The sequence below is a fragment of the Oncorhynchus clarkii genome, chromosome 26, assembly GCF_045791955.1.
Source record: "Oncorhynchus clarkii lewisi isolate Uvic-CL-2024 chromosome 26, UVic_Ocla_1.0, whole genome shotgun sequence".
Taxonomy (NCBI): Eukaryota; Metazoa; Chordata; class Actinopteri; order Salmoniformes; family Salmonidae; genus Oncorhynchus; species Oncorhynchus clarkii.
Genome location: NC_092172.1, coordinates 28,692,052 through 28,719,407, shown reverse-complemented (window position 1 = coordinate 28,719,407; position 27,356 = coordinate 28,692,052). Strand labels below are relative to the sequence as shown.

The 27,356-nt window shown below is 43.1% G+C and overlaps 2 protein-coding genes and 1 non-coding gene across 8 annotated transcripts in view; 2 read left to right on the top strand and 1 right to left on the bottom strand.

Moving 5' to 3' along the window:
• The first annotated feature begins 148 nt into the window (after nt 1–148).
• LOC139384459 (E3 ubiquitin-protein ligase AMFR-like) lies at nt 149–15,302 on the top strand. Of its 6 annotated transcripts, none has more exons than XR_011628861.1 (15): nt 149–317; nt 926–1,313; nt 1,422–1,514; nt 1,866–2,030; nt 3,180–3,332; nt 4,024–4,064; nt 6,845–6,977; nt 9,369–9,502; nt 9,749–9,859; nt 10,039–10,241; nt 10,435–10,541; nt 10,786–10,920; nt 11,145–11,335; nt 11,866–13,304; nt 13,625–14,371. XR_011628861.1 is itself a non-coding variant. In XM_071129230.1 (14 exons), the coding sequence occupies exons 2-14, from the start codon at nt 1,026–1,028 to the stop codon at nt 12,014–12,016; spliced, it is 1,905 nt and encodes a 634-aa protein (XP_070985331.1). In that variant the 5' UTR covers nt 149–317; nt 926–1,025; the 3' UTR covers nt 12,017–15,302. The 6 variants fall into 6 exon arrangements, 2 of the variants coding, with proteins under 2 accessions (XP_070985331.1, XP_070985332.1); XR_011628860.1 differs by having other exon boundaries at nt 13,387–14,371; XR_011628863.1 differs by having other exon boundaries at nt 197–461.
• Nucleotides 4,597–4,668, bottom strand: trnad-guc (transfer RNA aspartic acid (anticodon GUC)). Its single transcript has one exon. It is a non-coding gene; the product is annotated as a tRNA-Asp (tRNA).
• Nucleotides 15,303–15,341: 39 nt separating the features above from the next.
• The window catches only part of LOC139384460 (dipeptidase 2-like), a 22,760-nt gene continuing 10,745 nt past the window's right edge, over nt 15,342–27,356 (top strand). The window contains exons 1-5 of the mRNA XM_071129232.1: nt 15,342–15,558; nt 23,635–23,780; nt 24,185–24,311; nt 24,512–24,641; nt 25,995–26,136. Coding sequence (XP_070985333.1) covers nt 23,638–23,780; nt 24,185–24,311; nt 24,512–24,641; nt 25,995–26,136 — 542 coding nt within the window. The 5' untranslated portion in view covers nt 15,342–15,558; nt 23,635–23,637. The remainder of the gene's footprint in view (nt 15,559–23,634; nt 23,781–24,184; nt 24,312–24,511; nt 24,642–25,994; nt 26,137–27,356) is intronic.

The following is a 27,356-nucleotide window of genomic DNA, read 5'->3' as shown; positions in this document are numbered from 1 at the left end:
TGGGTCTCCAGCATAGATTGTTTTTCTCCAGCCTGTGAGAAATAAACAAGATGTCGTCAACATATGCCGCGTTCACACACTTGACGGCACTAGGAAACTCGGAAACGTCTGACTTGCTAACTGGTTGAAGTTATACACTTGCCGAGGCAAACGACTTCGCAAAATGGAAATTTCCGAGTTTCCTAGGTCCGACTAGTGTGTGAACGCAGCAATAACCACGGATCGGGGAATTCTAACGTAGTCTACTGTCAACCTCAACAAGAGGAAATTGGATGTTGGACATGAAGTTAGCTAGTTAATGTCAAATTGATTAATTTGTAAGTTGAGTGAAATGTCTTTGCTCAAATCCAGACTGGTTCGGTGTATTTCATAATCATCAGCTAGCTAACTAGCTAGTTGCTAATGCTAGCTAGTTAGCAACCTCTACCGAGTACGGAAACATCAGATAGACTCTGGGACAGGTAACGTTAGCTAGCTAGAGAGCTTGGACTTTTTTTTAAACTAGACAGCCAGCACGCTAAAGTGCTCATTTATAAGCAATATCAGGTCCCCTATAGGAGTTTGTTTTATTTGAACTATACAACATTGGGTAGCTAGCTAGCTGTCAAATCGTGTAGCTAACAGCTAGATAGCTAGCTTCCATGCAACATTAGTCTAGCACTCACTAGTTAGCTGGACCAAAACGGGCGTTGTTTTGATAGCGGTGGCTAGGTAGATAGCTAGCTAATAACAATATGAACTTAACTAGCAAGTTTAGCTGCTCAGCTAGCACTCTACAACTGTCTCTGGCCAGTGAAACAACACTAGAAACTAGTAATAGACAGAGGGCTTGTTGCTCAGGCTTACTACCGTTACACTAACTAGCTAGTTCCATGCATTACCATTACCTACAGTAGCATTACTAATTTGTTTTCCTTCCCTGCAGGTTGTGGACAGAGCTACGGTGTGGTGAAAAACAGTGTCAAGCCTATTAGGCCTAACTTCACAAGTCTTGTGTGTGAGACACCTCCAACATTAACATTCCAATGCCTCTGCTGTTCCTGGAGAGGTTTCCCTGGCCCAGTCTGCAGACCTACACAGCGCTGAGTGTGGCTCTGCTGGCTGGAAGCATCTTCAGCGCCTACACTACTGTGACAGAACAGGGGTTCGGGGTTCCAGACATGGACGAGCCTCCACCACCTGCACCCTTAGTAGGGGATAATAGAGGCAGCCTAGGCCTAGAACATGTGACTAGCGATGATGTTGTGGGTGCAGATACAGAATTGGCGACCACTGTTATGTGGTACCTGGTCACCGACAGTCTCTTTGTATGGGTAAGTCTTATTCAAGATAGGCTCAACTCAGCCAAGCATCAAATATTGTTGTTATGTTACTTAGTTGTTACATGGTTGCTAAGTGGTCTGCTCTTCTCTACTCCTCAGGTGTTGGTGAATACAGCTTGCTGTTCTCTGATGTTAATTGCTAAGATGATCCAGTGCATGGTTTTTGGGCCCCTTCGAGTCAGTGAGAAGCAGGTGAGGCTTGGAGTTGTGGTGGTAACCTAATAACTGATATTTGGGATAATTTGATAAGCCTTGTGTGTACTCACATGTCAACATGGTACTTGCATGTTTTCTCAAGTGTTTGCTTTTTGGCATGTCACCTTATTGAAGGTTAGGCATCTAACTGTTTATGTAAACTATAGTACAAATGTCCACAAATAGTCCACAAAACAAGATCTTATCATTGAAATCTACACTGGTGGTTTGAGTCTATTAGTGTACTCTGACCACTCCATCCATGTTCTAATGTCTTGACCTCTCCTCTCTCCACCCCTCTCTCTTCCCATCTCCTCTCTACTCCACTCCCCTCCTCTCTCTCCTCAGCACCTTAAGGACAAGTTCTGGAACTTCATCTTCTATAAGTTCATCTTTATCTTCGGGGTGCTGAACGTTCAGATGGTGGAGGAGGTGGTCATGTGGTGTCTGTGGTTCTCTGCCCTGGTCTTCCTCCACCTCATGGTCCAGCTGTGCAAGGACCGCTTTGAATATGTACGTCTCATCAACCTCTAACAGTACATTTGTCATTCAGCAGACGCTCTTATCCAGAGCGACTTACATTGGTGCATTCATCTTAAGATAGCTTAACACTTTACTGTAGGTGTTTTTATGAATGCATTCATAAAGCCTTTATAACAGCTATATAACAACATTTCTCATGAGTAGTTTTAAATAATTATGAGTAATGGCATGATATAAAGGTTCAATTCATTTAAAAAATATATATGTTCTAAAACTAGTTATATTGGGTAACAAGTGCTATTACGCAGTATGCATGACAACTTATTAGAGCACTGAATAAAAAACTGAAATAAGGAAATTACAAAATGTAGATGGGCCCACCCACTGTACTGTAGAGAGAGACCTTGTTGACTTGTTTACACTGTAAACTTATATACTTATGTTAGATGCCAGTGATATGACGCTGTTGGCTATACATTCAGTCACAGTGACTACCATAGACCGGGTCTCTTTCCTGTCCAGGCCAGACCTATTAATAAGCCTAGTTCTTGCTGTATGTATGTAGGCCAGGGTCTTAGGTTTAACTAATGTTTCAGTCACTTCATAGACTCAAACTACAGAGTGGGGGACTACAAAAAAACTAAGATGAACATTTAGGTAGTGTGCTGTAGCTATAGGAAAACAGAACATCACACCATATTGTGAAGAATGACATCTCTCTGTCTGCAATCAATGGGTGTTAGGTTTGACCCTTATCATATCAGCTGACATGGTACCTGTTGTAGTGGTGTACTTTGTTGCTGCTGTCTGCAGTAAAAGTTAGATGAAAGGCTGAATAACAAGCCTGTGTGTGTCACTGTACCTGTGTCAATATTGTTGTGTGTCACTAGACATGTTATTTGAGCATGTGTTAGTAGTACAGTATGGGGCTGCAGTGACACTGCCCAGATAAAGCTTACCTCTTCACCAAAAACATGCTCAACGGGAAAGTCTATTGAAAGTCTAGTACCCATGAAGTCTGCAACCATCCCTAAATTGTTATTCTGTGTGTCGGTCGCTCTTTGTATGAAAGTACAAGTTATATGTAGGTGTGCGTGTTCGTCTACATCTGTGATTAGTAATCTCTCTTTCTGAATGAGTGTATACAGTAGGTTAATGTGTACCTGTTCCCCCTTGCAGCTGTCCTTCTCTCCCACTACTTCTATGAACAGCCATGTGCGTGTCCTTACCCTACTGGTGTCCCTGCTGCTGGGCTGCTGTGGTCTGGCTGTGGTCTGTGGTCTGCTGGGCGCTGCCCATGGCATGCACACCCTCTCCTTCATGGCTGCCGAGGTGAGGACCTAACCCTAAAGAGCTCACCAGCATGTAGTCCTAATAAACGGAAATTAGTTACCTTTGGTTCATTCAGATATTCCTATGGGGGAAAGAATAGGGTTTTGGAATAGACACCGAAAATAAGGTCTGAGGTTAACACAGACTTAGGATATGTTATACATTTTGTTCTATGAGAAAATATCAGTCAGTTAACATGACCTTTATGAATTATGAAACCTTTGTGTTTTTTCTTATTACGTAAATGTTTAAAAATTCTCAAAAGGTGACGTTAGCTGATGAAGATTCTTATAGAACAAAACGTATCAGATCTCCTAAGCCTGTGTTTACCACAGACCTTATTTTAGGCATTTATCTAAAGACCCTATGAAAACTCTTAATTTCCCCATAGACTTTTTCCAACGAACCATGGCAGAGTTAGTGCCTACAAAAAGACCCCCTTACTATTGCTCTCTATTGGGCGGAGAGTATTGGTGTAGACTAGAGCAGGGCTGGCTGAACCTCCTGGGGAGTTGAGACTACCATCCTGCAGGAGTTTGTTCCACCTTGTTTTATTGTAAGTTACAGTAACAAGGAGGTTTACTTAGTCACAAATTAGTATTACGTCATTGTCATCAGTTACATTTGTTTCCCACAAAAAAAGGATGTATAAAATACTTATGCATAATTCCTGTCTTTCTCTGTCTTTCAGTGTCTGCTGGTTACTATGCGGACTGGACATGTCATCATGAGGTAAGACCCTTCCTTGCAGAATGCAGACCCTCTTGCACTGCAACACAGATGACATAGCGGATCTAGAATGAACCAGCAAACAAAAATTTAGTTTGCTATTCACAAGAAGCATTGCCTGATGTGAACCATGCCTTGAACGAAAGAGATCTCAGAAGACCTAAGATTAAGAATTGTTGACTTGCATAAAGCTGGGAAGGGTTACAAAAGTATCTCTAAAATCCTTGATGTTCATCAGTCCACGGTAAGACAAATTGTCTATAAATGGAGAAAGTTCAGCACTGTTGCTACTCTCCCTAGGAGTGGCCGTCCTGCAAAGATGACTGCAAAAGCACAGCGCAGAATGCTCAGTGAGGCAAAGAAGAATCTTAGAGTGTCAGCTAAAGACTTACAGCGTCTCACTACCATCCCCCCTAGACTGTCGGGCCAAAAAGGGATTGGTAACATAAGTGGGGGCTCATCCGGGATTTGAACCCGGGACCTCTCGCACCCAAAGCGAGAATCATACCCCTAGACCAAACTAGGGGTATGATGGCTCCCCGTCGGGGAATTGAACCCCGGTCTCCCGCATGACAGGCGGGGATACTCACCACTATACTAACGAGGACTTATGTTACCAATCCCTTTTTGGCCCGACAGTCTAGGGGGGGGATGGTAGTGAGACGCGTAACATAACTCATGTAAATTATAATTGTGACAAAGTACGTGTGAACGAAATAACCAGGACAACTGAAATAATACCGTCAAACTCAGGGTTTATTATAAACACACGGTAATGGGGGGAGCAGGAAAGGGGGCTGAGCTGGACCCAAGGAAAGAAACAATAAGTATACAGAAACACCCCTAAGCTAGACTAGCCTATTTCAACAACAGCTAACTAACTAACCAAAATACAGTGGGTGGTCCGCCCAGTTCTAACTAGTGTATTTAACAAAGTTCACCTACGGGTAGTGTATGCCCATGGGCGACTTGTCTTGGTTTCCCCTTTTCCCACCAGCAACAAACAAACACCATAACCAAAACAATACTCACAGGTGATGAAAGTGCTATGGAGGTGCTCAAACAAAAGAGAGGTTAATTAATACACAGAGGGCGAGCGAAGAACCGAGATCTACAAACATGGCATTTACAAAGAGATTGAGCTAGAAATCTATATAGAGCAGAGATCTACCAACATGGCATTACAAAGAGATTGTCCTCTCCTGAAATCTACAAAGAACAGCGATCTACCAACATGGCATTACAAAGATTGAGCTACTGAAATCTATCAAGAGCAGAGATCTACCAACATGGCATTACAAAGATTGAGCTACTGAAATCTATCAAGAGCAGAGATATACCAACATGGCATTACAAAGATTGAGCTCCCTTGAACAAACAAATGATGGGGTTTTTAAACCATGGGGAAGGAACTGTGATAGGGTAGGAAACAGGAGGAGGTGTGTCTTCTGATTGATGGGTTGATTGTTGACTGATTGGGGAGTAATGATTTTCACCTGTGAGGGGAGAAGGAGAGAAAAGAAACACACACAGGATACACACAGACACAGGATACACACAGACACAGGATACCTGTATCCGTAACAGCGAGTCTACGATACGTAAAACAATTAACAAGAATGGTGTTCATGGGAGGACACCACGGAAGAAGCCACTGCTGTCCAAAAAAAACATTGCTGCACATCTGAAGTTTGCAAAAGTGCACCTGGATGTTCCACAGCGCTACTGGCAAAATATTCTGTGGACAGATGAAACTACAGTTGAGTTGTTTGGAAGGAACACTATGTGTGGAGAAAAAATGGCACACCAACATCAACCTCATCCAAACTGTAAAGTATGTTGGAGGGAGCATCATGGTTTGGGGCTGCTTTGCTGCCTCAGGGCCTGTGGACAGCTTGCTGTCATTGACGGGAAAATGTATTCCCAAGTTTATCAAGACATTTTGCAGGAGAATGTTAGGTTATCTGCCTGCCAATTGAAGGTCAACAGAAGTTGGGTGATGCAACAGGACAACGACCCAAAACACAGAGGTAAATCAACAACAGAATGGCTTCAACTGAATAAAATACGCCTTCTGGAGTAGCCCAGTCAGAATCCTGACCTCAACCCGATTTGAGGTGCTGTGGCATGACCTCAAGAGAGCAGTTCACACCAGACATCCCAACAATATTGCTGAACTGAAACAGTTTTGTAAAGAGGAATGGTCCAACATTCCTCCTGACCATTGTGCAGTTCTGATCCGCAACTACAGAAAACATTTGGTTGAGGTTATTGCTGCCAAAGGAGGGTCAAACAGTTAAATCCAAGGGTTCACATACTTTTTCCACCCGACACTGTGAATGTTTACACGGTGTGTTCAATAAAGACATGAAAACGTGTAATTGTTTGTGTGCTATTAGTTTAAGCAGACTGTGTTTGTCTATTGTTGTGACCTAGATGAAGAGCAGATCAAATTCTATGATCAATTTATGCAGAAATCCAGGTATTTCCAAAGGGTTTACATACTTTTTCTTGCCACCGTAGGTTTCTTCCTAGGTTCCTGCCTTTCTAGGGAGTTATTCCTAGCCACTGTGCTTCTATATCTGCATTGCTTGCTCTTTGGGGTTTTAGGCTGGGTTTCTGTATAAGCACTTAGTGACAGCTACTTATGTAAAAAGGGCTTTATAAATACATTTGCTTGATTTGTGGTGTGTACAATTCAAAAGCATAGGTGCAAAAATGTCCAAATAAAAAGGCATTATTGTGACCAGGGCAGGGTTCTGACTAAGTCTGTTTGTCTGCAGGTACACCATTCACCTGTGGGATCTGAACCACCCAGGCACCTGGGAGAGTAAGGGTTCCTACGTCTACTACACTGACTTCATCATGGAGCTGTCTATGCTGTCCCTGGACCTTATGCACCACATTCACATGCTGGTGAGTGACAGAGCTGGGAGCACTACGGGCTGGTATTAGTAAGGGAACTAACTGAATGGGTAAGAGCACCACCAAGAGGCCCACAAGATGGCTGACTAAACTAGCCTAAATTTAAAATAAGGGCTTTATCTCAATTTTGTCTTTCTTCGATTCCTTGCATTCTATCTCCTTGCCGCCTCAACTGTATTGGAGGAGAAGGTCCATGGTGTCTCTTCTCAGATGATGAGAGGAATCGAGGAAAGATTAATTGAGAGAGAACCACAGTATTCAGTTAGATGAAAGTTGAGTTTGATCTTAGAGCTGTGTTTAACGTTTGACTCCCCTCAGCTCTTTAGTAATATCTTAGAGCTGTGTTTAACGTTTGACTCCCCTCAGCTCTTTAGTAATATCTTAGAGCTGTGTTTTAATATTTGACTCCCGTCTCCCCTCAGCTCTTTAGTAATATCTTAGAGCTGTGTTTAATATTTGACTCCCGTCTCCCCTCAGCTCTTTAGTAATATCTTAGAGCTGTGTTTTAATATTTGACTCCCGTCTCCCCTCAGCTCTTTAGTAATATCTTAGAGCTGCGTTTTAATATTTGTCTCCCCTCAGCTCTTTAGTAATATCTTAGAGCTGTGTTTAATATTTGACTCCCGTCTCCCCTCAGCTCTTTAGTAATATCTTAGAGCTGTGTTTAACGTTTGACTCCGGTCTCCCCTCAGCTCTTTAGTAATATCTTAGAGCTGTGTTTTAATATTTGACTCCCATCTCCCCTCAGCTCTTTAGTAATATCTTAGAGCTGTGTTTAATATTTGACTCCCCTCAGCTCTTTAGTAATATCTTAGAGCTGTGTTTTAATATTTGACTCCCGTCTCCCCTCAGCTCTTTAGTAATATCTTAGAGCTGTGTTTAACGTTTGACTCCCCTCAGCTCTTTAGTAATATCGTAGAGCTGTGTTTAATATTTGACTCCCGTCTCCCCTCAGCTCTTTAGTAATATCTTAGAGCTGTGTTTTAATATTTGACTCCCGTCTCCCCTCAGCTCTTTAGTAATATCTTAGAGCTGTGTTTTAATATTTGACTCCCGTCTCCCCTCAGCTCTTTAGTAATATCTTAGAGCTGTTTTAACGTTTGACTCCGGTCTCCCCTCAGCTCTTTAGTAATATCTTAGAGCTGTGTTTTAATAGTTGTCTCCCCTCAGCTCTTTAGTAATATCTTAGAGCTGTGTTTTAATATTTGTCTCCCCTCAGCTCTTTAGTAATATCTTAGAGCTGTGTTTTAATATTTGACTCCCGTCTCCCCTCAGCTCTTTAGTAATATCTTAGAGCTGTGTTTTAATATTTGTCTCCCCTCAGCTCTTTAGTAATATCTTAGAGCTGTGTTTTAATATTTGACTCCCGTCTCCCCTCAGCTCTTTGGTAATATCTTAGAGCTGTGTTTTAATATTTGACTCCCGTCTCCCCTCAGCTCTTTAGTAATATCTTAGAGCTGTGTTTTAATATTTGACTCCCCTTTCTCCCCTCAGCTCTTTTGTAATATCTTAGAGCTGTGTTTTAATATTTGACTCCCCTTTCTCCCATCAGCTCTTTAGTAATATCTTAGAGTTGTGTTAAATATTTGACTCCCGTCTCCCCTCAGGTCTTTAGTAATATCTTAGAGCTGTGTTTTAATATTTGACTCCCGTCTCCCCTCAGCTCTTTAGTAATATCTTAGAGCTGTGTTTAATATTTGACTCCCCTCAGCTCTTTAGTAATATCTTAGAGCTGTGTTTTAATATTTGACTCCCGTCTCCCCTCAGCTCTTTAGTAATATCTTAGAGCTGTGTTTTAATATTTGACTCCCCTTTCTCCCCTCAGCTCTTTAGTAATATCTTAGAGCTGTGTTTTAATATTTGACTCCCGTCTCCCCTCAGCTCTTTAGTAATATCTTAGAGCTGTGTTTAATATTTGACTCCCGTCTCCCCTCAGCTCTTTAGTAATATCTTAGAGCTGTGTTTTAATATTTGACTCCCCTTTCTCCCCTCAGCTCTTTAGTAATATCTTAGAGCTGTGTTTTAATTTTTGACTCCCGTCTCCCCTCAGCTCTTTAGTAATATCTTAGAGCTGTGTTTAATATTTGACTCCCGTCTCCCCTCAGCTCTTTAGTAATATCTTAGAGCTGTGTTTAATATTTGACTCCCGTCTCCCCTCAGCTCTTTAGTAATATCTTAGAGCTGTGTTTAATATTTGACTCCCGTCTCCCCTCAGCTCTTTAGTAATATCTTAGAGCTGTGTTTTAATATTTGACTCCCGTCTCCCCTCAGCTCTTTAGTAATATCTTAGAGCTGTGTTTTAATATTTGACTCCCGTCTCCCCTCAGCTCTTTAGTAATATCTTAGAGCTGTGTTTAACGTTTGACTCCGGTCTCCCCCCAGCTCTTTGGTAATATCTGGCTGTCCATGGCCAGTCTGGTGATCTTCATGCAGCTGAGGTATCTGTTCCATGAGGTGCAGCGCCGCATCCGACGCCACAAGAACTACCTCCGTGTCATCAACAACATGGAGGCCAGGTCTGTCTACTGACCAGCCTACTGATGGCTCTCACTGTCTTGTATATAATACATCCCTACTGTTACTTATTAGTTGATGGGTGGTGTTCTTTCACTCTTAGCTGAGACTCAGTGTATGAAGCTGTAGCAGTGTGCGTTGTGTGAATCTAGTCTCTCTGCTTTCTTATGACGGGCTATCTAGCTGTTAGTTATTTATGAGACTAGCGCAGTTGTTGATCTAGATTTGTTATCCTCTGTACCGCTCAGGTTTGCAGTGGCCACAGCCGAGGAGCTGGTAGCCAACAGCGATGACTGTGCCATCTGCTGGGACACCATGCAGACAGCACGTAAACTGCCCTGCGGACACCTCTTCCACAAGTAAGAGACTGACCCAGCCACCTTTGCACCTCTAAAATCCCAGGAGTCATTATTTCCTCACACTTGATTGAATGTGGCATTATGTGGGTGATGTTTTGATTGACATTAAGAGTGTTGTGTCTGTACCTGTGTTTGATGCGTATCTGTGTACATTAACGCTCCTGTTTGCTATTCCTCAGTTCCTGCCTGCGGTCGTGGCTGGAGCAGGACACGTCGTGTCCAACATGCAGGATGTCCCTGAACATCAGTGGTGATGGAGGCCCGGCCAGAGGCCAGCAGCAGGGGGCTGGCCTCCCACTGGAGAACAACCTGGGCCCTGGGGGCCCCGCTGCAGACGCCAGACCACACCTCAACCAACACAATCACTTCTTCCACTTTGATGGTAAGGCCATACAGACTTGTTTTACAACACAGGTGATCTCACTGAATGGACTACTCTATTGAGTATGGTTGATGATGATGATGAGTTCTGGCATATAACATGTTGATAGTCACATAGACAGACATCACACTGTTAGACATTTCTTATAGTGCACATTTCAGGTAGTGATTATTGTGGTGATGTCTCCTCCCAGGCTCCCGCATCGCCAGCTGGCTGCCTAGTTTCTCAGTAGAGGTGATGCACACAACTAACATCCTGGCTATCGCTCAGCAGGCCAACAACTCTCAGCTCAACACCATGGTGAGTCACAGCCTTACTCTAATCCCCTCCTGGGACACCAGGGGATTCTCCTTTCAGCATGTTTTTTAGTCCTGGACTAGGTTTAATCCTTCCAAGAGGTCTCGCAAGCATCATCTGAGCTTTGAAGATTGTTTTTACACCTGCCCTTCATCAACAGCTTTGTTTTCAATGTATTCATTGCAGCAATATGACTTGACTAGAATGGAGGTAGCTGCTGGGTAACATAGTGTTCTACTCCCCACAGGCCCATCAGATCCAGGAAATGTTTCCTCAGGTTCCCTACCACTTGGTGCTGCAGGACCTGCAGTTGACCCGCTCTGTGGAGGTCACCACCGACAACATCCTGGAGGGACGCATCGTGGTGCCCTTCCCTGCTCTGGTAGGTCCTCCAGTTCAGTTCATTGGGTATTTTGACCATGGTGGTCCACATATAGACCCCAGAAGGCCTACACTTTCCCCTTGTGTGTGATTGTACTGCCTCTTTCTGAGGGTTAGGCAGAAAAAGAGAGGGAATGAGTTCAGGATCTAGTCAAATGTGTTTAAAGGTGTATACTGTGGTGTTAACTGGTGTTGATTAAAGATGTCTTGCCTCTCCCCCTCCAGGCGGCTGAGCGTTCCCCCGTGCAGGTGAACCCAGGCCCAGAGGAGGGGGCAGGAGCCAGTGGGGGGGTGGAGACTGCTCCCAGAGAGCTGAACAGCCTGGAGGTCAGAGGGAGCCGTTTCTCCAAGTCTGCAGAGGAGAGACAGAAGATGCTGCTTCAGAGGAAGGATGAGCTGCTGCAACAGGCACGCAGGTACTGTACTGTCCCCACCGGCAATACTAGACCAATCTGTCAAACGAAACGGGTGTATTCAGTGAGGGGAAACCTTCCCAGCTTTGCAGATAGAAATATAGCCTACCCTATTCAACTTCGCAGACAATCATATCTTATTACGCAATCAATTTCTGTCTGAATGTTTTGCAACGTGACCAGGCATCCTGAACAGGCCTCAGCTGACAATCTTTTCAAAATAAGAGTCTTCTTAGATAAGAGCAAACACCTGTTGCTGTCTTGGTGGTGGTTTCTTGTCTGTTAGGTCAGGGTTCAGTCACTGGCCCTTTTACTGAGTAACTACAGTAGCAGAATAGCTCTATTGTAACTAAATGACTGAGATCACTGTTATGTTTATAAGGACACACCACAGCAAAAGTTTAGCAAAGTGAAAGTTTCTTATTGGACTGGTACAGACAGTTTCTCCCTGCGACTCTCTGTTTCTGAGCATTTCCTTCTGTTTCGTGTTTGCTGAACACAACCCACATTGACCTCAATTAATTTCCCCACAGGAGATACTTGAGAAAGAGCCCAGAGGACGAGGAGGACCTGCCCACTCTGGAGGAAGACGCCCCTGTCTCAGACGTGACCATGCTGAGACGCAGGACCATGGCAGCAGCTGCAGAGAGACGCATGCAGAGCCAACCAGACCCTGCTCCTTGAGACTATACTGGACTGTAAACTCCCACATGGACAGTCTCGCCTCAAACCCACACCTAATGCCCTTGGAGTGTCCACCAAACTCCTCATGTCCCACCTAAGAGGCACCTCCACCGAAAGTGCTCTCTACGTTATATGATCAATGGAATTACCTAAATAAAAACATTACATTACAAAGTGTTAGAAGAAGCATGGGCTTTGGCTGCACATGGCACAGGGGCTCTGCTGTTTTAGGCCACCTTAGTGAGATATGAGAACTGGGTCTTGGGAATGGAACCAGCCTCCTCTGAACTTTCACCAGGCACCAGAGGCTTAATTGGACATGGATCACCAGCGTTTTAAAGGAGTGGTGGGTGTCTGTCTGAGTTTCTGAAGTGCACACCTGTCATCACATAGCTCTAGCCCCCCAGCTTCACTAGACTTACCTGCCATTCTCTTTACTGGCCATGATGGGGAAGGAAAGAGCATGGTGTCACAGTCTGAGGATGCTGCTGAGGTTAGTTAGGGTTTGTTAAGGTGCTGTCGCTACATACAGCTCATAGTGTAATGGAGTGGGACATAGTTTGTATTGGTTTTATTCAACAACAAAAATATTTGTGTTGTATTGAGCTGAGATTGCTATTGATATCATGGGTTGGGTTGATAACATACTGGGTTATTTTATAAAAATGGAGTGAAAACTGTGAATTAAGAGTAGGTTTAATAGATTAAAACATTGTGATGCTTTTTTTAAATTTTAATTAAGAGAATGTCACTTAATGTCACTAATCGAAATATGAATGTACTTTATCCACATAATGCTGCAGAGAGAGAGTAGAAGAGTTTAAATTCTGGGCGTTGTGGAGACCTGGTTGTTAATAATGTGTTAAATGTCACCCAAGAAAGAACACTATCTAAATAGGAAGACATAATATTTTTGTCTCCTGACAGACAGTAAAACTCTCACCAGTACAGCGTTATAGAAGAGTGGCTCCCTGACCTCTAGGTCAATCAGTGGTTTCTATCTGCGGTGTGTATACCTCTAGGTCAACCAGTGGTTTCTATCTGCGGTGTGTATACCTCTAAACCTCTAGGTCAACCAGTGGTTTCTATCTGCGGTGTGTATACCTCTAAAACTTCCCAAAGCATACCTACACTGTATTAAACATCCATTGCTAGAGGTACAGAAGACTGTATGGGCTCAGAGGAGTTGGGTTGAGGTTGGAATACTGAGGAACCTCTGATTCACTCACTCACACTCCATTCCTACACTCCATGTACTGGTAGGTTCATTCTTGCAGACGATATGTAGGCCTATGTGTTGGATTCTTGCAGACGATATATAGGCCTATGTGTTGATATGTAGGCCTATGTGTCTTGCAGACGATATGTAGGCCTATGTGTTGGATTCTTGCAGACGATATGTAGGCCTATGTGTTGGATTCTTGCAGACGATATGTAGGCCTATGTGTTGGATTCTTGCAGACGATATGTAGGCCTATGTGTTGGATTCTTGCAGATGATATGTAGGCCTATGTGTTGGATTCTTGCAGACGATATGTAGGCCTATGTGTTGGATTCTTGCAGACGATATGTAGGCCTATGTGTTGGATTCTTGCAGACGATATGTAGGCCTATGTGTTGGATTCTTGCAGACGATATGTAGGCCTATGTGTTGGATTCTTGCAGACGATATGTAGGCCTATGTGTTGGATTCTTGCAGACGATATGTAGGCCTATGTGTTGGATTCTTGCAGACAATATGTAGGCCTATGTGTTGGATTCTTGCAGACGATAGGTAGGCCTATGTGTTGGATTCTTGCAGACGATATGTAGGCCTATGTGTTGGATTCTTGCAGACAATATGTAGGCCTATGTGTTGGATTCTTTGATAACTCAAGGCTTTTTAATGTTGAGTGGGTGTTGTGTGTGAATCACAATGGAATGCTTTAGTTTACATTTACCCCAAAGAACATTGATCCCATGATCTTCCACATGATGCAGATTTCTTTCTTTGAGATGTGCATATTTTTGTGTGTCTCTCTTTCAGCTTGTTTCATTTGTGGGATTGTTAGAAGTTTCTACTAACTGTGTTTCAGAGATGCACCTCTTGTCAAAAACTAAATACACTAGTCAGTTCAACTCATATTTTCATATCCATGTCATATTTTTATATTCATAAGGGGTTATTTTTGTAACCATTTTATATTTAATCTCAATCAAAAACATGAATTAATCTTTTGGACTGAGCTTTCCTCATATTTTGTGCCTAAATCAAGAATATATGGTTTGATTGTGTAAATAATGTAGTTTTTCTAAGAACTGCTCAAGTAACATGAACAAATGATCAATAATAAACAGAGCTTCTCTACAGCCAAACTAGCTTTTCTTTGCTTCCTGTGGATAGGCCAAGTACCCCTAGGGGTCCTAATACCCCAGGTTGGGAACCACTGCTCTAGATATTGAGTAATCTCTTTCTAGACAGATGGGTTGCCTCCCACAATGTTACCAGTGAGAGAGTTTGATTCAGCTGAACCGCAGTGCACCGGGCTATGCAGTGAGGGAGGAGCACCCTTCTCAAATGGAACAGTAATCTGCTCCGCTCGTTCATGTTGTCAACAAGGCAGCATGATGCATCGTTCAGAAACCTACATCCTCTTTAACCAATTTTTTTGCATTTTCTAACTTTTTCATTTGGAATGCAGATAGTGTTTTTATCAAGAGCAATAATTTTTGCTGAACCTATGGCCACTTTTGTTTTGAGCCGACTCTACCGTCGGCCAAAATGGAGCACCTGGCTCCGGTTCCAAAACAAATGCAATTAAAGCTAACCCTGTTTACCCGGGGCAGTCCCAGGGCATTAATCAAATACCCTCAGTGTTCCAGCATACACACCTAGGTCTGGGATTTCTGAGATTAGGCTATGAGTACAATACTTAAAGGGCCAATCCTTAGTTGAAACAATAACAAAGCGGTCGCCCCCCTCTGTTCCGGTAAAAAGCTCAAGGATGGGCCTGGATAAATGTAACCACTCAAATGCATAGGCATAGCTGTGGATGCAATATATGAAAATTGTAGTTTTAAGCAATGTTTACAGACATTGGAGTAAAGCAGGTTTATATTTTGGGTTCTGATGGGGTATGGCAGTTGAATTAAGCTCATGAAGCATAAATTCTATATTATTTAAAAAATCTATGGGTACATATTAATTTATATGTCCAAAAATGTATGTGGCAACTGCAGATTGCCCCTTTAAAGGGCTGGCTTCCTGGACACAGCTGGACTAAAAAACATTTTTAAATCGTTTTTATTTCTAGATCTAGGTTTAGGCTAATCTATATCTGGGAAACTGGCCCATAGTGTTCTTAGTTAGATTGGACAGTAGATGGCAGTAATCCCATCTATATGACCACACTGCGTAATGTACTCGATCTATTCTATACGTTACAGTACAATGTATTTCAGTTACTCACGTAGCCTACATCTGGGCGGAGGGAGCTAGAACATTCGCATTATTGAATTGTGATGTTCGGATTTATGCATCATTCGATCGAACAACTTGCACAGTGAGTTTTGTTTTGCTAAAAATACTTTACTGTTTAAATAATTATGTTGCCTAGATTTACTGAATTTTTATGTTTTTTATAGAATTTCCGTTATTTGTAGGCATTTTTGCGTAATAGTTATAGTTGCGTAATGTTTTGGTTCACTCGTTAAAACTGTTGACCCATTTACTGTAAAAGTTACTTTAAATGTTATGTTCAACTTTATTAAACGTACTACAATTTTTAAGGATTCATTAAGCCTTCATAAACCCTTTATAAATAGGCCTATATATGTTTAAGAAACTATTCCTAAAGCGAAAGTCAGCAGAATAAATAATAACTAAGCCGTCATCCCGCCTATGTTGCAGTAAAAAACTGAGGGATACAGCTGGAGAAATGTAACCACTCTCTTATTAATTCACAGAGCTATGTTTGCAAGGACTGACCATCCATGATATCAACATTATACTTAAACAATAAGGCACGAGGGGGTGTGGTGTATGGCCAATATACCACGGCTAAGGGCTGTTTTTAAGCACAACGCAATGCAGAGTGCCTGGATAATACAGAGTGCTGTATTGGCCATATACCACAAACTCTGAGGTGCCTTATTGCAGTAAAAATAAGTGTTTTGTCATACCTGTGTCTGATATATCACGGTTGTAAACCAATCAGCATTCAGGGCTCGAACCACCCAATTTATCATGTAGTTTTAACCATGTTTTGAGGCTAGTGTTTGTTTACATTTACTCTATTTACAAACATTGGAGTAAAACAGGCTTATATTTTGGGTTCTGATGGGGTACGACAGTTGAACTAAACTCATGGGGCATTCTATAAATTATAATCTTCAAGAATCAATCTGTACATATTGTAAAATCTATTGGTCGCTAAATCTGGAGAAATTACAGACCATGTAAAAAACTGTTGGTCACTAAATCCATAATGGGCTCCCGAGTGGCGCAGCGGTCTAAGGCACTGCATCTCAGTGCTAGAGGCGTCACTACAGACCCTGGTTTGATTCCAGGCCGTATCACAACCGGCCGTGATTGGGAGTCCCATAGGGAGCGGCACACAATTGACCAAGCATCGTTCGGGTCTGGCCGGGGGAGGCCATCATTGTAAATAAGAATTTGTTCTTAACTGACTTGCCTAGTTGAATAAAGGTTACATAAAAAATAAAAACCTGTCTAGACCAAGTAAAAACGGTTGGCTGGTATGCCCTCACCCGTCTGAGCGGTCGGCTGTGAATGCCCTCACCCGTCTGAGCGGTCGGCTGTGAATGCCCTCACCCGTCTGAGCGGTCGGCTGTGAATGCCCTCACCCGTCTGAGCGGTCGGCTGTGAATGCCCTCACCCGTCTGAGCGGTCGGCTGTGAATGCCCTCACCCGTCTGAGCGGGCGGCTGTGAATGCCCTCACCCGTCTGAGCGGTCGTCTGTGAATGCTGATGTTGAGGCCCATCACAGTACTCTTGATAGTCACCACCATACACACACACTCATCTGTTTCCATTTGAAGAGGTTTATATGGATTTGGTCATCTGATTGACGTGGGATCTTATTGTTGTGGACTAAGACAAAGATTTGCACACATGTAAACAGTATTAGTTAAGGATTATAACTATACACTATACCTATATGTACATAAATAAATGGAAATGGCATTACACTTACAACATGTCTATAAAGGGCTATAAACACAGTATCAATATAAACATAAACTTAAACATTCACCTCTTGGAGAGAGAGAGAAACCAATTACTTTGCACAACATTCAGACATTCCTGTTGCCGTCAACAATACAAAGTTCTCCGAAACATGCGTCTTCTCCCTTCAGATGATGATAACATTCTGACCTGAGTGGGTGGGTACGGTGTTCAGAGTCCAGATGCACATCTCCAAGAGTTCTGATTGGTTGGGAATGGCAGGGCTATGATGGGTGAGGGATAACGAAGGTAGGCTGAGCAGCCAAACTAACGGGACTGAAGGGAAACTGAAGGGACTATGCGGTGAAGTTAGGTAGAGAGGAGTGGAGCAGGATGGCCTTTTTACACATATCCTTAATTTGTAAAAAGAAAATGTATGTAGCATCTGCTGATTGCCCCTTTAAGCAAATGTCATACTTTATAATTAGTGGCAAAGGATCACATTTGCCAAAGACCTGGATTTATATATAAACTGTGACCTTTCATATCACACGTTATACAGTATTACTTTGTTTATAAATGATGTTGTGCTTAATAAGGCTTTATGAATGCCATATAAGCAGAATTGCGCTGGAGGAAATGGTTGCCATTTTACGGGCTCCTAACCAATTGCGCTATTGTGTGTGTTTTTTTGCTTTATTTGTAACTTATTTTGTACATAATGTTTCTGCCACTGTCTCTAATGGCCCCCGAAAAGAGCTTCTGGATATCAGGACAGCGATTACTCACCTCGTACTGGTCGAAGATTTTTACTTTAAGGAGTTGGACGCCAATGATTTACTTCAGACACCGGACAAGGCCCAAATCCCCATCACTCGCATGAAGAAGAGACAGAGATATCGGTGACGTAGGTCGTGGTGGCTTGTAAGGATCCAACGGCAAGTGGGTAATCCGCCTCTACCATCAGCACTATTAGCCAACGTGCAGTCATAGGATAATAAAATGGATGAGCACCGATCAAGACTAACCTACCAATGGGACATTAAAAACTGTAATATGTTATGTTTCACCGAGTTGTGGCTGAACGACGACATGGATAACATACAGCTGGCTGGGTTTTCCATGCATCGGCAAGATATTACAGCTTCCTCTGGTAAGACAAGGGGTGACGGTCTCTTTCAATATGTAAATAACAGCTGGTGCATGAAATCTAATATTAAGGAAGTCTTGAGGTTTTGTTCGCCTGAGGTAGAGTATCTCATGATAAGCTGTAGACCACACTATTTACCAAGATAGTTTTCATCTATATTTTTTTTAGCTGTCTATTTACCACCACAAACTGATGCTGACATTAAGACCACAGTGTCTGTATAAGGCCATAATAAAACAAGAAAATGCTCATCCAGAGACGGCGCTCCTGGTGGCAAGGGACTTTAATGCAAGGAAACTTAAATCTGTTTTACCTCATTTCTACCTGCATGTTACCTGTGCAACCAGAGGGAAAAAAAACTCTAGACCACCTTTACTCCACACACAAGGATGCGTAAAAATCTCTCCCTCGCCCTCCATTTGGCAAATCTGACCATAACTCTATTCTCTTGATTCCTGCTTACAAGCAAAAACTAAAGCAGGAACTACCTGTGACTCGCTCAATACGGAAGTTGTCAGATGACGCAGATGCTAAGCTACAGGACTGTTTTGCTAGGACAGAATGAAATATGTTCCGGGATTCTTCTGATGGCATTGATGAGTATACAGTGCCTTGCGAAAGTATTCGGCCCCCTTGAACTTTGCGACCTTTTGCCACATTTCAGGCTTCAAACATAAAGATATAAAACTGTATTTTTTTGTGAAGAATCAACAACAAGTGGGACACAATCATGAAGTGGAACGACATTTATTGGATATTTCAAACTTTTTTAACAAATCAAAAACTTAACAATTGGGCGTGCAACATTTTTCAGCCCCTTTACTTTCAGTGCAGCAAACTCTCTCCAGAAGTTCAGTGAGGATCTCTGAATGATCCAATGTTGACCTAAATGACTAATGATGATAAATACAATCCACCTGTGTGTAATCAAGTCTCCGTATAAATGCACCTGCACTGTGATAGTCTCAGAGGTCCGTTAAAAGCGCAGAGAGCATCATGAAGAACAAGGAACACACCAGGCAGGTCCGAGATACTGTTGTGAAGAAGTTTAAAGCTGGATTTGGATACAAAAAGATTTCCCAAGCTTTAAACATCCAAAGGAGCACTGTGCAAGCGATAATATTGAAATGGAAGGAGTATCAGACCACTGCAAATCTACCAAGACCTGGCCGTCCCTCTGAACTTTCAGCTCATGCAAGGAGAAGACTGATCAGAGATGCAGCCAAGAGGCCCATGATCACTCTGGATGAACTGCAGAAATCTACAGCTGAGGTGGGAGACTCTGTCCATAGGGCAACAATTAGTCGTATATTGCACAAATCTGGCCTTTATGGAAGAGTGGCAAGAAGAAAGCCATTTCTTAAAGATATCCATAAAAAGTGTTGTTTAAAGTTTGCCACAAGCCACCTGGGAGACACACCAAACATGTGGAAGAAGGTGCTCTGGTCAGATGAAACCAAAATTGAACTTTTTGGCAACAATGCAAAACGTTATGTTTGGCGTAAAAGCAACACCCTGAACACACCATCCCCACTGTCAAACATGGTGGTGGCAGCATCATGGTTTGGGCCTGCTTTTCTTCAGCAGGGACAGGGAAGATGGTTAAAATTGATGGGAAGATGGATGGAGCCAAATACAGGACCATTCTGGAAGAAAACCTGATGGAGTATGCAAAAGACCTGAGACTGGGGCGGAGATTTGTCTTCCAACAAGACAATGATCCAAAACATAAAGCAAAATCTACAATGGAATGGTTCAAAAATAAACATATCCAGGTGTTAGAATGGCCAAGTCAAAGTCCAGACCTGAATCCAATCGAGAATCTGTGGAAAGAACTGAAAACTGCTGTTCACAAATGCTCTCCATCCAACCTCACTGAGCTCGAGCTGTTTTGCAAGGAGGAATGGGAAAAAATGTCAGTCTCTCGATGTGCAAAACTGATAGAGACATACCCCAAGCGACTTACAGCTGTAATCGCAGCAAAATTTGGCGCTACAAAGTATTAACTTAAGGGGGCTGAATAATTTTGCACGCCCAATTGTTACGTTTTTGATTTGTTAAAAAAGTTTGAAATATCCAATAAATGTCGTTCCACTTCATGATTGTGTCCCACTTGTTGTTGATTCTTCACAAAAAAATACAGTTTTATATCTTTATGTTTGAAGCCTGAAATGTGGCAAAAGGTCGCAAAGTTCAAGGGGGCCGAATACTTTCGCAAGGCACTGTACAACATCAGTCACTGGATTCATCAATAAGTGCATCGATGATGTCGTCCCAACAGTGACCGTATGTACATACCCCAACCAGAAGCCATGGATTACAGGCAACATCCGCACTGAGCTGCCGACTCTAACCCGGACCCTTATAAGAAATCCTGCTATGCCCTCTGATGAACCATCAAACAGGCAAAGCATCAATACAGGACTAAGATTGAATTGTACTACACTGTCTCTGTCGCTCATCGGATGTGGCAGGGCTTGCAAACTATTACGGACTACAAAGGGAAGCACAACCGCGAGCTTCCCAATGACACAAGCCTACCAGATGAGCTAAATAACTTCTATGCTTGCTTCGAGGAAAGCCACACTGAATAATGCATGAGAGCACCAGCTGTTCCGGATGACTGTGGGATCACGCTCTCGGGAGCCGATGTGAGTAAGACCTTTAAACAGGTCAACATTCACAAGGCCGCAGGGCCAGACAGATTGCCAGGACGTGTACTCAGGGCATGCACTGACAAACTGGCAAGTGTCTTCACTGACATTTTCAACCTGTCCGTGACAGAGTCTGTAATACCAACATGTTTCAAGGAGACCACCATAGTTCCTGTGCTCAAGAACACAAAGGTAACCTGCCTAAATGACTACCGACCCGTAGCACTCACGTCTGTAGCCATGAAGGGCTTTGAAAGGCTGGTCATGGATCACATGAACACCATGAACACCATTATCCCAGAAACCCTAGCCCCACTCCAATTTACATACCACCCCAACTGATCCATAGATGACTCAATCTCTATTGCTTTCCACACTGCCCTTTCCCACCTGGACAAAAGGAACACCTACGTGAGAATGCTATTCATTGACTACAGCTCAGCGTTCAACACCATAGTGCCCTCAAAGCTCATCACTAATCGAAGGACCCTAGGACTAAACACCTTCCTCTGCAACTGGATCCTGGACTTCCTGATGGGCCGCCCTCAAGTGGTAAGGGTAGGTAACAACACATCTTCCACTCTGATCATCAACACTGAGCCCCACAAGGGTGTGTGCTCAGTCCCTTCCTGTTCTCCCTGTTCACACATGACTGCATGGCCAAGCACGACTCCAACACATCATTAAGTTTGCAGATGACACAACAGTGGGTGTCCTGATCACCAACAACGATGATACATCCTATAGGGAGGAGGTCGGAGACCTGGGAGTGTGGTGCCAGGATAACAACCTCTCCTCAACGTGATCAAGACAAAGGAGATGTTTGTGGACTACAGGAAAAGGAGGGCTGAGTACACCCCCATTCTCATTGACGGGGCTGTAGTGGAGCAGGTTGAGAGCTTCAAGTTCCTTGGTGTCCACATCATGGTCCAAACACACCAAAAAAGTTGTGAAGAGGGCATGACAATGCCTATCCCCCCTCTTGAGAATGAAAATATCCTCAAAATATTCTACAGCTGCACCATTGACTGGTTACATCACTGCCTGGTATGGCAACTACTCGGACCCCGACCGCAAGGCACTACAGAGGGTAGTGCGTACGGCCCAGTACATCACTGGGGCCAAGCTTCCTGCCATCCATGACCTCTATACCAAAAACTCCAGCCACCCAAGTCATAGACTGTTCTCTCTGCTACTCCATGGCAAGCAGTACAGGAGCACCAAGTCTAGGTCCAAAAGACTTCCTAACAGCTTCCACCCCCAAGTCATAAGACTCCTGAACAGCTAATCAAATGGCTACCCAGACTATTTGCATTTTTAAACTGCTGCTACTCTCTGTTTGTTATCTATGCATAGTTACTTTGCCTTTACCTACATGTACAGTACCAGTCAAAAGTTTGGACACACCTACTCATTCCAGGGTTTTTCTTTAATTTTACTATTTTCGACATTGCACAATAATAGTGCAGACATCAAAACTATGAAATAACACATATGGAATCATGTAGTAACCAAAAAAGTGTTAAACAATTCAAAATATATTTTATATTTGAGATTCTTCAAAGTAGCCACCCTTTGCCTTGATGACAACTTTGCACACTCTTCGAATGTCTTTGTGAGACGCAGAGTAGGTGAACAGATGATCTTTACATGTGTGGGTCCCACCGTGAAGCATTAAGGAGGAGGTGTGATGGTGTGGGGGTGCTTTGCTGGTGACACTGTCAGTGATTTATTTATAATTCAAGGCACACTTAACCAGCATGGCTACCAGAGCATTCTGCAGCGATACACCATCGCATCTGGTTTGCGCTTAGTGGGGCTATTATTTGTTTTTCAGCAGGACAATGACCCAACACACCTCCAGGCTGTATAAGGGCTATTTGACCAAGGTAGGAAAGGGGTGAAGTGCTACATCAGATGACCTGGCCTCCACAATCACCCGACTTCAACCCAATTGAGATGGTTTGGGATGAGTTGGACCGCAGAGTGAAGGAAAAGCAGCCAACAAGTGCTCAGCATATGTGGGAACTCTTTCAATACGGTTGGAAAAGCATTCCAGGTGAAGCTGGTTGAGAGAATACCAAGAGTGTGCAAAGCTGTCATCAAGGCAAGGGGTGGCTATTGTGAAGAATCTAAAATCTAAAATACATTTAGATTTGTTTAACACTTTGGTTACTACATGATTCCATATGTGTTATTTAATAGTTTTGATGTCTTCACTGTTATTCTACAATGTAGAAAATAGTACAAATAAAGAAAGACCCTTGAATGAATCGGTGTGTCCAAATTTTTGACTGGTACTGTATATATTACCTCAATTACCCCGACTAACCTGTGCACCGCACATTGACTCTGTACCGGTACCCCCTGTATATAGCCTCACTACTGTTATTTTATTGTTGCTCTTTAATTATTTGTTATTTTTCTATTTTCTCAATTTTTTTCCTTCTTAAACTGCATTGTTGTTTTAGGGCTTGTAAGTAAGCATTTCACTGTAAGGTCTACCTGTTGTATTCGGCACATGTGACTAATACAATTTGATTTGATTTGAAAGTGTTTATACATTGTAGTTTGTTTAAAGTGGTACCAAAATTAAAAGTACTGGACTAATTGAAGTTACCACGTCTTAAAATTATTTTATTTATAGAATATGATATCGCGGATACTCCATAGAGGTGATTTTCTAAACCTGGGGACGAACTTGATGCTGTGTTTTCTCTGTGGGATGACATCGGGAGATCCTACAACAGGAAGTGCATTTGGCTTGATGACAAAATATTATTTGATTGATGGGTAAGTAAACAGAGGAAAGTTGTCTTAGTTATTCTGGTTTTCCTAAAATAGAGACAAGTTTGTCCTACAGTATCCCTTATTATTGGTTGATGATATATTTGTCTGTTCAGAGATACATAGACATTTTTTGCCATACCATATGCAGCCTAAAATATTAATAGCTCATGGATTTTCAACAGTAAACTTTTGGGACTTCACCACCAAGTATCCAAACAAGTGTGGTTCCAAATACAAATACTTATCATCCCATACTGAGTAATTCAGTATGTAACTCGCCCACACACACGTGGTACTGTATGGAGCTGTCGCTTTAGAAATTTGATATATAAAAATGTCTCCCTCCGGCTCCGCCTTGAGTCCCTCGCCTCTATTACATCTGACTGCCTCATCTCTCTCTCTCCTAGACATAATGACCTAGCTTTGATGCTGAGGATTCTCCACGGCAACAGACTGAGTCAGGTTGACCTGCACAACATCAGCAAAGTGGCCACGGACATCAACAGACTCACAACGGGACACGTCGGCGCTCAGGTTGGTTAATATATGGTTAATAGTAGCCTAAGTGTGTGTGTGATTGTGTATGCGTGTGCATGTTTGTGTGAGTGTGTGAGTGTGTATGTGTGTCCGTGCATGTGCACACTGAGTTGTACTAAAGCCATAATACCCTTCTAACTCAAGTGTTGCTCTCTGACCCCCTGCTTTGTCTCTGCCCCATCCCATGCTCTGATCAGGTGTTTGCAGCCTACGTGTTGTGTGGCGCCCAGGCGAAGGATGCTGTGAGGCTCACACTGGAACAGATAGACGTGATCAACCGTATGTGTACGGAGAACCCAGAACTGGAGCTAGTTACATCTGCCAAAGGTAAAATATACCAGGGGTAGGCAAGTAGATTCAGCCACGGGCCAATATTTTTCAGTGAGAATGGTCGTTGGCCCGTAACATAATTATAATAATTTGTACACTGTAAATGGACCACAGATAGGCACAATAAGAGATAGCATTTGAAAATAACAATAGTTTCATACTTTGATTACATTGAGACATGATCATGTTTCTTTTTTTATTTGTGGGAATACTTGGGAACAAATTTCTTAAGTTATTATATATTTCTTTCTGAATTCCTGGTGATTTTAGTATTTTTTCCCCCTCTGTGGTGCTTTGCCTTTGCCATACCAAGTGATGATGCAGCCAGTCAAGATTCTCTCAATGGTGCAGCTGTAGAGCTTTTTGAGGATCTTTTCAGCCTCCTGAGGGGGAAGAGGTGGCTGTGTGTGTGGACCATGTTAAGTCCGTAGTGATGTGAATGCCAAGGAACTTGAAGCTCCCGACCTGCTCCACTACAGCCCCAACGATGTGGATGGGGGCGTGCTCTCCCCCTTTTTCCTGTAGTCCACGATCAGTTCCTTACTGACATTGAGGGAGAGGCTGTTGTCTCTGATCTCATCCCCCGTCGGTCTTCAGGCCTACTACCGTCGTGTTGTCAGCAAACTTGATGATGGTTTTGGAGTCGTGAGTGAACAGGGAGTACAGGAGGGGACTAATCACACACCCCTGAGGGGCCCCTGTGTTGAGGGTCAGCATGGCGGAGGTGTTGTTGCCTACCCTCACCACCTGCTGGGAGGCCTCTCGGGAAGTCCAGGATACAGTTGCAGAGGGAGGTGTTCAGTCCCAGGGTCCCGAGCTTTGTGATGAGCTTGGAGGGGACTATGGTGTTGAACGCTGAGCTGTAGTCTATGAACAGTATTCTCTCATAGTTATTTACCCTCTTGTCCAGGTGGGAGAGAGCAGTGTGAAGTTTAATTGAGATTGCATCATCTGTTGGAGTGGGTCCAAGATGTCTGGGATGATGGTGTTGATGTGTGTCATGACCAGCCTTTCAATGCACTTCATAAATACAGATGCGAGTGGTACTGGACGATAGTCATTTAGGCAGGTTACCTTGGAGTTCTTAGGAACAGGAATAATGGTGGGCAGCTTCAAACATGTTGGGCTTACAGACTGGGCAAGGAGACACTTGCCAGCTGGTCTTCTGGCCTGTAATTTACGCTCTCTGAAGTAGTTTGATGGGTTTTCCAAATGGATCTTTCCACCAGCATATGGAAATGCGTGGATGTGTAAGTGGGTTGATGCCTGGTAAAAACATATTTCTGCCCAATTTACAGCAGTATGATGATGATGATGTGTGTGTGTGTGTATCGTGTGTGTATTCAACAGGACTAAATGACACTAACAGAATAGCATGTCTGATCAGCATTGAGGGAGGTCATTCAATAGACAGCAGCCTGCCAACCCTGCGTATGTTTTACCAGCTGGGGGTTCGCTCCATGGCCCTCACACACACCTGCAATACACCTTGGTGAGCGCACGCATGCACGCACGCACTCACACACACACACACACACACACACACACACACACACACACACACACACACACACACACACACACACACACACTTATGACTTCCTCGCTGTCATCAAATGAGCAAAAGGACAATATAGGAATAAGGTGGAATCATATTAAACAGGCTCCGACACCCGCCGCATGTGGCAGGGGCTACAGTCCATTACGGATTACAAAGGAAGACCAACCGTGATCTGCCAAACGATGCCTTTCTACCAGACGAACTCAATGCATTTTATGCGCGCTTTGTCAGCAACAACATCGAGCCGGGGGGAGGGTCGTCACCGACCCAGAGGACTGGGTGATCTCGCTCTCCTAGGCCGATGTGAGAAGAGTCTTTAATCAGGTCAACACCCGCAAGGCCCATGCGCCTCGATGGTATTCCAGGGCGCGTTGTCAGAGCATGCACAGAACAGCTGGCAGGCATATTCACAGTCATTTCCAACCTCTCCTTGTCTCAGGCTGTAATCCTCACGTTTTAAGATGATCACAATCATTCCTGTACCTAAGAACTCTTAAGGCCTCATGCCACAATGATTACTGCCTTGTAGCACTCACTTCTGTAATCATGAGGAGCTTTGAGAGACTGTTTATGGCACATTATCTCTACCATCCCAGCCACCCTAGACCCATTCCAATTTCCATACCGCCCAAACAAATCCATAGATGACGCAATCTCTATTGCTCTCCACACAATCAAATCAAATCAAATTTTATTTGTCACATACACATGGTTAGCAGATGTTAATGAGAGTGTAGCCAAATGCTTGTGCTTCTAGTTCTGACCATGCAGTAATATCTAACAAGTAATCTAACCTAACAATTTCACAACAACTACCTTACACACAAGTGTAAAGGAATGAATAAGAATATGTACATATAATATATGGATGAGCGATGGCCGAACGGCATAGGCAAGATGCAGTAGATGGTATAGAGTACAGTATATACATATGAGATGAGTAATGTAGGGTATGTAAACATTATATAAAGTTGCATTGTTTAAATTGGTAGTGATACATTTATTACATCAATTTTTCCATTATTAAAGTGGCTAGAGATTTGAGTCAGTATGTTGGCAGCAGCCACTCAATGTTAGTGATGGCTGTTTAACAGTCTGATGGCCTTGAGATAGAAGCTGTTTTTCAGTCTCTCGGGCCCTGCTTTGATGCA